General features: G+C 42.1%; 1 protein-coding gene across 1 annotated transcript in view; it reads right to left on the reverse strand.

Annotated features, from left to right (window-relative positions):
* Window positions 1–12,110, reverse strand: part of CAGE1 (cancer antigen 1) — a 498,804-nt gene that overhangs the window by 120,470 nt on the left and 366,224 nt on the right. Inside the window, exon 6 of the mRNA XM_085606352.1 lies at window positions 9,033–9,134. Within this exon, the coding sequence (XP_085462478.1) occupies window positions 9,033–9,134 (102 nt within the window). The remainder of the gene's footprint in view (window positions 1–9,032; window positions 9,135–12,110) is intronic.

Below are 12,110 nucleotides of genomic sequence, written 5' to 3' on the forward strand. Positions count from 1 at the left end.
TGTTACAACGCAAATGCATTGACAACGCATGCCATTAAAACGCAAGTCTTTACATCGACTTGCACTAGATGGCGTGCTAACATTAAAAATAGTGTAGTTTACTATCCAAACACCTTCCCTACTGTTACGTGGACTGGAGTTAGAATAGTAAATTACACTTTTTTAATGTTAGCATGCCATCTAGTGCAAGTCGATGTAAAGACTTGCGTTGTAAAGACTTGCGTTGTCACTGCATTTGCGTTGTAAAAATTTCGTTGTAACAGCATGCATTGTAAAAGCCTGCGTTGTAACATCATACATCCGTAATGCACAAATTATTTGATTGAAGACTTCAGGGAATTCAGATAATAGCCGCTAAGCTAGCCCTAATGAGATCACATCGATCATCAGCCTCCATGACTCTTAAAGAACTTCATTGGTTCCCAGTGTCACAGAGGATACAATTCAAATCACTCTGCATTGTTTTGTAAAGCTCTGCATTGTCTCGGCCAAACCGCAGCAGAGAAAATTCGAATGGCATGTTCTTACCAGAATCCTTCGGTCATCTTCAGCTAAGTTGGTAAAAGTGCCTAGATTTAAAGGAACAAAAATGGAGGAAGAGCCGTTAGCACTGCAGCCGCTCAGCTCTGGAATGAACTCCCGACCAGTTGTAGACAGATAGTAGACCTTTTGCAGTTTAGGAAGAAAATAAAGACCTGGCTCTATTCCAAAAGTATAATATAGATCTTCATCATTTTTAGCGAGTGCTATTCTCACTGTATCATATGTCAATAGTAGGGCTAGTGTTAACCAGTGCCAGAATACCCGTGGGGTGATAGTGCGCTTTATAAGTTCGAATACCATTAACATTAACATTCTGTCCATCAACTGTTCTTTTTACATTTGTCACCCCGAGTGGGACGGGTATGCCCAGCCGTGGGTCCTGTGCTCTCCATTCCACTAGAGTCAAGCTATCCTGGCTGAAGAGGGATGAAACCCCGAAACCGGTCCTAGCATGCTTGTTTCCAGTCCAGGAAGGACCGCCCTGACAGTTCAGGCAAGACCGTTCCCATGGGGGGCAGGATCAAGAGTGATTTACATATGGCTGGGTTCAAACTGGAATGGCATGGGGAGCAAAAAAACGATGGGTTGAGGCCCAGATCTCTGTACTGGGGTGAATGTATGACATTGTTCTGCATTCTGTCCATCAACTGTTCTTTTTGCATTTGTCACCTCAAGTGGGACGGGTATGCCCAGACGTGGGACCCGTGCTCTCCGTGCCACTGGAGTCAAGCTATCCTGGCTGAAGAGGGGTAAAACCCTGAAACTGGTCCTAAGATGCTTGTTTCCAGTCCAGGGAGGACCTTCCCTGGCAGTTCGGGCTGGACTGTTTCCATTGGGCGCAGGATCAAGACTGATTTGCATATGGCTGGGTTCAAACTGGAATGGCATGGGGAGCAAAAAAACAATGGATTTAGGCCCAGATCTCTGTACTGGGTAGAATGTATGACATTGTTCTGCATTCTGTCCATCAAGTGTTCTTTTTGCAACATTAAAGGTGAAGCAGCATCTCTGGCAATACGTCAGAGATGGTGCTTCGCCTTTAATGTTAGACAGAATTATTGTGGATACCACAGGAAAATTTCACATTAGTTTCATCCCCAAATCCAGGGCAGCAGCTGCCCTATGTTTGTTCTGTATGTGTTTTAACATGTCTGGTAAAACAGACATCAAGGGAGTGCTGTTACAGACAGTATAGGCTGCGGCAAACTGTTCATCAAGTGTTGCAGTCTCCAATAGCAGGAACCATTCCATGGGTAAGCACATTGTCAAAATTATATGCTTATCTTGTGGTCCTGTAAGGGTAAACACAGCTTCAATTAGGTTGCGTTTTTGGGTGATCCAAAATGGAATTTCCTCATGATTAGTGGGGACTTTGCCCATAACTGAATTAACAATATAGGCACTGCAGGCAACTGAGCTTGCCCAGGCAAACCAACCCTTGCTGGTTGCACCAACAAGGTGCACAAAACAAATTGAGCATAGTATAAAGCTTGTGTTTGTACAAGATTTTGATTAGCTATATCAGGGTATGGTGTATACCCAACTAAACCTGGCCAGGTCACCCCATCATTAAAAAGCAGACCCATGCATACAGGTGTAGGTAAATGTGGGAGGGTGCCAAGGAACCAAGTGTGGTGTTCCAAGTAAGACAATGGTATTTCACACATGCATAAGGGCTATATAGATTTGCTGCTGGAAGTGTAGTGTTTGTATTTAATGTGTTAGTATTCCCATCCACAGCTGGAAAATCGACTTAAGAATAAAAGGTTTCAAAGAGGTAAGTGGCGTCCGCTTCAACTACAAAGATAAAAGCGCAACCTAAATTAATAAGTCAATGTAGCATTACATGTGCATGGACAGCAGGTTTGCAATTTACAGGTATAGCGACAGGCTGTGCTGCCATAGTATAGCAGTATGGTAGACAAAGGGCAACACAAAAAAATGGTAATGATTCTTTTAAACGTTAAAGCTTGACAAACCAACAGAATTAGGTGCTTCCTAAATACTATGGAGGATTAAACCCTAATATCACGGATGTCTCCGGAGAGAGGTGTAAGGGAATTGTGGATACACCCAAGCACTACTCAGGGACCCGTGAATAAGTACCAGAACTAAACCTGGCCAGGTCACCCCATCATTACTAAGCAGACCCATGCGTACAGGTGTAGGTAAATGTGGGAGGGTGCCAAGGAACCAAGTATGGTGTTCCAGGTAAGACAATGGTATTTTCACACGTGCATAAGGGCTATATAGATTTGCTGCTGGAGGTGTAGTGTTTGTATTTAATGTGTTAGTATTCCCAACCACAGCTGGAAAATCGACCTAAGAATAAAAGGCTTCAAAGAGGTAAGCGGCGTCCGCTTCAACTACAAAGATAAAAGCGCAACCTAAATTAATAAGTCAATGTAGCATTACATGTGCATGGACAGCAGGTTTGCAATTTACAGGTATAGCGACAGGCTGTGCTGTCATAGTATAGCCAATACTGATGGGAACTCAAAATCCATTAAATGAGACGTGGAAGAAACCTCAAGCGACCACGTCGGTACTACTAAATAGTATTTATTTAAATTATTTTGCATGTATTAATAAATGCAGATACATTTTGTATACAATTCTTTGTGTGTACAAAAATCTGAAGCCGTCTACAAATATAGGACCTGTCACAGTAAACACAAACAATGAATGGGAAAGAATTAAGAACCCAAGAAAATAGGCTACACTAAATTCGTCTACCAAAGGGGTAGGCTGGGGATTTTAGAAAAACAATCAAACACCACTCCTCATCCAAATACAACACAATCACACACAATTTCCTTCGGAGACTTTTGAGAGCTTGGAAAGACCAAAGGAATGCTCAACCTGGTAAGTTATGAGAAGAATTTTAAAGAGGGTGCATGACAACGAATGTTGTTTCAAATTTTTAAATTTTTCAAATTGAATAATAACAAATGCACCACTTTGTTGTATTCAAACCAGTGTTGAGAGATACAAAAACATGTAGAAAAACAAAAGCGGAGGTCGACGCGTTTCGAACCCCTAGTATTTTAATAGGGGGTTCTCCTCAGGACCATACACGCTAGAAGGAAAAAGAGAGAAATGGGTGAAACTACTCCTTTCAATAAATGACAAAGCCTCAGTAATCTGAAAGCTGAAAAACCAGCTGATTCTTACCAGGGTGGACATGAGAATCAAGCTCTGAAGTCAATGAGCCCACTGGAAAAAGCAAAACAGGGGACTAATTTACCACATGGATAGAAAAGACATAAGACATAGATCACAACAATGTCCAAGTACTAGAAGTCAATGCATCGAGGGAAAGTTACTCACATCCAATTAGATGGGTTCGTCTTTGGACTGGAGGAAATTAGAATTTTGTGGGTCTGGGGTGCGAGTCACCCATGGTGGGGAGGAAGCACGATGGCTCTGTTGAGAGGAGGAACGTGATGTTACCTCTGAATCCGAATACAAGAAAACACAGTGTGGAAGGGGAAAGTGGGAGTGGATTAATACCTCAGTCTTCGCTTTGTTAGTAGAACGGAGTTGACACCTAAAGACGGCGGCGGCGACCTGCAGGAAATAAGGGAACGTTATGGATTAACCTTGTCTCCTGTGCATACAAGTTGGTAGAAAGGTGTCCGGCGGGCCGGGGGCAGTTACCTGAGTTTCGGCGCGAATCTCTATTGCTTGGCAACCAATGCAGGAAGGTGAACTGAGGGTACTTCCGTGTGTGACTTAATGAAGGATTGTGGGAAACCCAGAACTCTGGGTAATGTAGTTTGAAAATCGCCAAGGAAGACGCGATGCTAGTGCGTCTCGTGCATGTCCGAGGCATGGCAATGACGTGCTGGATAGATTACAGGGGGGAGATGAGAAAGTGGCCAAGTTTTTTTCGTACTCAATAGTTGAAGCAGGTTGGAAGATGCGTCGAAAGCTGGAGAATGGACTATTATAGTCTATCAATCTCTGATAATTCATTTAAGCCATTGATGTAAGTGTCAAATTTCAGAATGAGCATGGCTTCACGTTGTGATAATTTCGCTTCGAGGTCGCCTCCTCTATGGCCACATTCAACTTTAGAGATCACCGTCCATTTAAGATCTTGTACAGTATGCGTCATTTTTTGCCAGTGGTTGACGAGAGGTGCTGTTTCCACATTTTTCTTTATTCGTGATTTGTGCTGCGTTATCCGATGTCGGACCTCCTGATTGGTTTTGCCAAGGTAAAGTTTTTTGCACAGACATAAAATGCCATAGATAACATATTTCGTCCGACAGTTGGAAAAAGTTTCGTGTTTCCAGTGGATCCCTCCATGGGAGAATAAATCTCTTCCAAATGTTTGGTCGCAACAGGAGCAATTTCCACATTTGTGGTGGCCTTGTATAGGCGTGAGGCCTAGCATTTGTCTCAGTGTAGATTGAGGGGCTTTATCCAATGATGCCCTGACAATGTGGTTGGCTACATTTTTTTCTCTTTTGAAAGCAAAAAGAGGGACGTCCCTGAAGGTGGGGTCCAAATCGTGTCCCACTGTGCATTGGAACCAGGCAGTGGGCAAAGGATCTGAGTGCACAGGAGAATGGGTCTTGCAAACTGGATGCCTGGGGAGGGGCTGTGTCCTGCCCTTGACTGCACTTCAAAGAGTAGCCTAGGGGCTCTACCCTGTCAATGGAAGATGCAACTCACACCTGGACTTGCCTGCCCTTTGTTACACCAACTAGGCTGGCTCCAAACCCAGGGGGAACAAGATGAACAGACCAGAACTAGTTTAGGATTAGACATGGGAGTGTTCCCCCACCCACATGCTGCACTGAGCATAAAAGTGAAAGATGGACGGATTGCAGAACAAATCATACGTTCACCCAAGTCTAGACATCTGGGTTAAATCCCTTGTTCTTTTGATCACTCTGCCACCCCAGTTGAGAGCCAGCCATATGCATAACAGACTTGATCCTGCTCCTCATGGGATCAGTCCAGCCTGAACTGTCAAGCCAGATCCTCCCTGGACCATAAACAAGCATCTTGGGACCGGTCTCGGGGTATCACCCCATATCAACCAGGATAGCTTAAATCAAGTGGCACAGTGTGCCCGGGTACCACGCTGATGAGGGGTAATACCCGAAACCAGTCCCAGGATGCTTGTTTCCGGTCCATGGAGGACCTGGCCTGGCAGTTCGAGCTGGACTGTTCCCATGGGGAGCAGGGTCAAGACTGATTTACACATGGCTGGGTTTAAACAGATATGGCATGGGGAGCAAAAACACAATGGATTTAGGCCCAGATCCCTGTACTAGGGTGAATGCTTGACATTGTTCAGCATTATGTCCATCAATTGTTCTTTTTGCATTTGTCAGCCCGAGTGGGACAGGTGTGTCCCGAAGTGGGTCTTGTGCACTGGAGTCAAGCTAGCCTTGCTGATGGGGGGTGATACCCCAAAACTGGTCCCAGAATGCTAGTTCACATTCCAGGGAGGACCTGGTTTGACAGTCGGGGCTGGACTGTTCCCATTGGAAGCAGCGTCAAGAATGATTTGCATATGGCTGGGTTTAAACTGGAATGGCAAGCGGAGCAAACAAACCGATGAAGTTAAGCTCAGATATCTGTACTGGGGTGAATGCTTGACATTGTTCAGCATTCTGTCCACCAAATGCTCTTTTGGTATTGGGCATAAAAGTGGCATCCCCAGAACCTGAAAGATAACACTCCTGGATCTGAGAAGATTAAGGAGAAAGACTGCCTTGCTGTCTAAAACGAAAAAGAGCGGACCTGCTGGTCTTGATGCCGGGACCCTACAAGTGACTCCAAGGGTCAGTTGGCTGACCTAGTTGACCTACAGGGACACAACAAGCTTTCAATGGTCGTTCCTGCTTTACAGCTGACCAGACGCAACTGGACCTGACTTGGTCCCCTCTACTGGCATCTGTGGGAGTGAGTCCTGACCCCCAAGTGCAATCCTCAAGGGTCTGCACCCTTTGCTGGAGTCAGAGGGCCCGATTCACAGAACTAACTTAAGACAAAATCCTAAATTTACTATCATTTTAGTATTCACAGAAGGCCCTTACTCATTTTGCTATTCACAGAAGACACTTACTCACTTCGGTATTCACAGAAGTTAGGAGTCCTAACTTTAGGACTCCTAAATACCTTCTGTGAATACCGAAAGTCTTAAAATTAGGATTTTTCTCTGTTTAGGAGTCCTAAAGTTAGGACTCCTAACTTTACTACTACTAAACTGAGAAAAATCCTAATTTTAAAGCTTTCGGTATTCACAGAAGGCATTTAGGAGTCCTAAAGTTAGGAGTCCTAAGTTTACTACTGCTAAATTTAGAAAAATCCTAATTTTAAGACTTTTGATATTCACAGAAGGCATTTAGGAGTCCTAAAGTTAGGAGTCCTAACTATACTACTACTAAACTGAGAAAAATCCTAATTTTAAGCCTTTCGGTATTCACAGAAGGCATTTAGGAGTCCTAAAGTTAGGAGTCCTAACTTTACAACTACTAAATTGAGAAAAATCCTAATTTTAAGACTTTCGGTATTCACAGAAGGCATTTATGAGTCCTAAAGTTAGGAGTCCTAACTATACTACTACTAAACTGAGAAAAATCCTAATTTTAAGCCTTTCGGTATTCACAGAAGGCATTTAGGAGTCCTAAAGTTAGGAGTCCTAACTTTACTACTACTAAATTGAGAAAAATCCTAATTTTAAGACTTTCGGTATTCACAGAAGGCATTTATGAGTCCTAAAGTTAGGAGTCCTAACTATACTACTACTAAACTGAGAAAAATCCTAATTTTTCAGACTTTCGGTATTCACAGAAGGCATTTAGGAGTCCTAAAGTTAGGACTCCTAACTTCTGTGAATACCGAAATGAGTAAGTGCCTTCTGTGAATACCAAAATGAGTAAGTGCCTTCTGTGAATACCAAAATGGTAGTAAGTTTAGGATTTTGTCTTAAGTTAGTTCTGTGAATCGGGTCCAGAGTGTACTTCTCCATGCTTAACTAAAGGGCTCACTGGATTCAAGGCAGAGCATCACATTGCAGGACTATGCAGCTCCTGGATGGCGGCTTCACTGGACCCAATGCAGAGCATCGCAATGCAGCACCACCCAGCTCCTTATGATCAGCTTCATCAGATTTGATGCAACCCGACGCAGAGTCAAGCATCGCAGAACCACACAGCCCCTGCACAAAGGACAGAAAGTACAACTCCCAGTGGGGTGAGCCTGATCTGGGACTGAAACGTGTGTGCAAACATGCAGTTCACTACACTTTTGGAGGCTATAGTGTCGGAACACAATCATAACTGCACCAGGTCAGGCTCACTGAACTACCTCTCTTAAATAAAGATCTGCCGGAGAACAGAGGCACAGCCCCAGGCATATCACAGCATAAGTGATACACTGTAGTGAAACCGTTGATGAACAATGTATACTCCTTAGTGGGCGACAGGATTACCAGAGTACTAGACAGTAAACTGCTGAAGGTCCACTACCTGCGATTACTGCTTAACAAACTCATTCATAGCATTATTTGAAGGATTTCTGAGAACTGGAAAAATGTCCAGGGTAAACTGCTAGAACCTTCTGGTTCTATTGTGTACCTGATATAAATGCTCCACTACGTACATCTGTAAATAAATTACAGTTAATTAAAAAAAAAACATTTCATTGGACATTTAGTTTATTATTTGCTAACTGTGTCATACTATGTCAACGTTTCTAACCCTCAACCATCTCCTCGAGAATGCCATGACTGCTCAACCAAGGTCTTTGAGCAGAATCAAGAAAACAAAGGGAAGGCTTGATTATCCAATCAGGGTGCAATAGTATCTGAAGCCCTACACAGTGCCCTGTAACACTGAACGCACCGTGACCGATAAATAAGGCCTTGCATAAAAGTCACAATATTGAGTGACAAAACATCGACCTGCAACAACAAATGTAAAATAGTGAATACCACTATATTGTCAGGTTAAATACATATAATAAGTGTAAACTTGTATTGTTAACGCCACATCTACATACTTTGAGGATATATTAATTGATATATTCAGCAAGTCGACATTCTGCATTCAATATTGTCATAGAACACCACAAAAAATACAAATGTTCCAAGACATACATAGCGACATGCAGAAACAGTTTTAGCAATGCAACACAGCTAGGAATGTTGGTTTGTAGGAATGTTTGAAGTGATGCAGTTTTCTGCCGCTAAAGCGGCGATAAGTTTATCGCCTGTCTTGATAATATGCCCCTTAGTTTTTAGTGTCACAAAAATAATAAGAATACTTCATACTTGGCTACCATTTAGGAATTTCGAAATGTTGTATTGCTATATGCAAATAAATGTTTTGAATCATTTGGCACACCTCCTAATACTACAATAACAATATCAATGTTGTAAATGAAACAAGGATTTTGTTTAGGTTTAATTAAGTTAGAAGTAAGACTCTTTAATAAATATTTATTAAGTCCTATGTTTTTCTCACCATTTCCTGATCATGTTCTTTTTCTTTAATATATTTCTCCAGTGTTTCTGTAAGTAAATCGAGCTGGCTTGTGCCTTTATCAATGACTGCAGAGTTTATAACCTGTAGAAAAATAGTAGTTAATCAGTCAGTAATAACTTTATTTGATTGTTATCAAGTAAGATCATAAAAGTACATAATAAAACACTAAACTACAAGTTATTCCCACTGATACCATAACAAATCATCATTCCTAAAACATTTGTTAAAAACAAAATTACATAATTCATTCTGTGTTAAAATACAAACGTACGCAGTTGCCATGTTAAATATAAGCTAAATTGCAATATATCATTGAGAGTAAGCAGCAAAAACATTTATGGTCCCAGGGACTTTCTTTTTTCGAGCAGGCCCATAGAAATGACGCTACCGAAAAGCAGACTAGGTGGTCAGGGAGTGATTTTAAAAAGAACAGTGCGACCCTACATTGTTTAAAATGATAGCTCCTTAAAATCGGTATGATATACTTTTTCCTTTCCCTGTGGTAATGACCACAAAAAAATACTAGATGGAGATCAGTTTGGGGGGAATTCATGTCACAAGTACAGGGGGTCAGTTCTGAGTGAGTGAGCCTTTTTGTCGGAAAACTTAGCATCAATAATATCAAATTTAAGCAAAACCGCAGTAGTATAAATTTGTGCTGCGGTATGGAGACCTCCTCTAGATAAGAATAGCCTACTGTTAAAACTGCAGTATGTAATTGGTAGGCAAGGACAGACTTTTTCAAATAGTTTTTTTCCACGTGTATATTCCGCCTTGACCTTAAGAATGTCCACCAATCTTTGTCTTGACATCAACCTACAGGCAATTGGGTACTTAAATAGGTTTGTCAATCCCAGCGCAATCAGTTCTTGTTTGACATAGTTGAACCATCTGATCCTTTTGTAGTTATCCAATCTCTGGCAGTCTCTTATTATATTTTGGGTTAAAGGTATTGTATCCCTTTGCCAGATAGAGAGCCACAAGAGGATAGGGGCCAGTCTAATTGCATCTGTGATATACAGTAGGCCCAACTCTATGTGTAATATATAATTTGAAGAAGTATGCGGGAGGGAGACAAGGGATTTAAAAAATGTATTCTCTGAGGATTGATGTAGGTCGACATGAGCCATGCCCCAAACTCCCGCCCCATAAATAGCTGTGGCCTTAGTTCGGAGGTCCAGGGTTACGCCCAGAAGGGCCCTTTCTACACCATTCGTGTATATGGAAAAAAGGAACGGCGCGAGGACACAACCCTTCCTTAACCCCCGTAAAAGTTTAAATGGGTGAGTACAATCCCCGTTTTTCCAAAATCTAACCATCGCAGAGGTGTCAGTGTATAGTTGTCGAATAAAGTCAATTATTGGGAGGTCAATCCCCATGGATTCCATTATATATCAGAGCCTAGAGTGGGAAACACAGTCAAATGCTGCTGAAAGATCCATAAAGGCAAGATAGATTTTCCCACCCTTGGCCCTGGTGTATTTGTCCTTGATCAGTGAGAGATCTAAACACTGGTCTACGGTACCTTTTCCCTGTTGAAACCCGTACTGAGATTGCATGAGCACTTCCTTATCTAATGCCCCTATTTCTAGCCTAGTTAGAAGTAATCGGCCCATGAGCTTCGCAGTGGTATATAAAAGTGATATTGGCCTGTAATATTTTGGGCCACCCTTGTCACTCTTTTTATGAATTGGGACAATTATGCTTATTTCCACGAGGGGAGGGGACCTATAACAGCTATGTTCTTAAAAACATTGATTAATAGTGGAACCCATAAATCACAGTTGTCCTTAAAAAAATCTATCCGGACCCTGTCCGGGCCTGGGGCTTTCCCTATGCTACATGCCTCTAGCCCCTTCCTTACTTCAAAGAGTGAGAATGATAAAAATGATGAGTTCTCCCTCGTGATTAATGGCGAGGCAGCGGGCTGTTGAGCAGAAGAGAGGGTCAGCGAGAAGATGTTTACAAAATGCTCTAGCCACTGCTCCTCTCCCAAGTTAGTATCTAATGTAGGATCGCTGTGAGTTTTAAAAAAGGGTGAGTTTTTCCCCAGAACTCCCGGCTATCGCCCAGTGATGTTGCATGGCCAAGCTTTTCCCAAATCTCCTCCCTCAATGTCCTCTTCCTTTGTCTTCTAGCTAATTTATACTGGGTGCGAAGTTCAGCAATCTGTGTTTAGTTTCCCGGACTGGTTTTGAGGGCTATTGTGAGAGTTTTCCTGGCCTTTGAGCAAGGGGAATTGAACCATCCTTTCGCCTTAATGCTTTTATCTTTTAACTGGAAAGTGAGTGCCCCTTTTATGTGTTCTAGTAGGACCATAAAGGAAAAAACCAGGTCTGCTGGGTCTGATCTCAAATCTAGACATTTACCGATAGATGGCTGATTAGTTTTAATTATTTCGGGGGTAAGTTTAATCTTGTCAATTTGGGCCCACTTTAATTGGTAGCCATTTTTCCTGGCCAATATCGGGTGGTCGATATTCTGGTGCGACACTTTTTCCCTAGAGTTTAGGGCTAGTTCACTCATTAAAATTGCGTAGTCGCTAAAACTATTAAATTGGTCTTCTGTGTGTTTAAAATTACCCTCAATAGAAGTGGAAACCATTCTATAGTTGGATTCCTGGAGTTCACTGTGGTAAGTTTTTCGAGGGGAAATCCTCTTGGTTATACCAGATGCTAACTATAGCCAAGTTCCTGGTAAGCATAGTCGTATTAAGACTGTTTCCATAACTACTATGGACAAAGTGGGGTACAGGGTTTCCTACCACATCAACCAAGCCGCAGAGATACTCTTGAGTGTGCTTACAAGGGTAAATGTTAAAAATCTCCCAACCAAATTATAGTAAGTGCACCATCACTCTTTTTAAAGGTTAGAGCCTCATCAATTGACGTATTTACGTCATCTACGACTGTATGCATTTTTGGACCAAAGTTGTTGTTATAAAAATTTATCAAAACCCAAGTGCCTTCTTTGGGAAGCTCAAGGATAAGGAGGTGGAAGAAAGGACTTCTGCTATCAAACTTCTTTGTTTTACATATCAGTGTATTTGGAAGTAGC

This window comes from Triturus cristatus, chromosome 5_2, assembly GCF_964204655.1.
Source record: "Triturus cristatus chromosome 5_2, aTriCri1.1, whole genome shotgun sequence".
Classification (NCBI taxonomy): domain Eukaryota; kingdom Metazoa; phylum Chordata; class Amphibia; order Caudata; family Salamandridae; genus Triturus; species Triturus cristatus.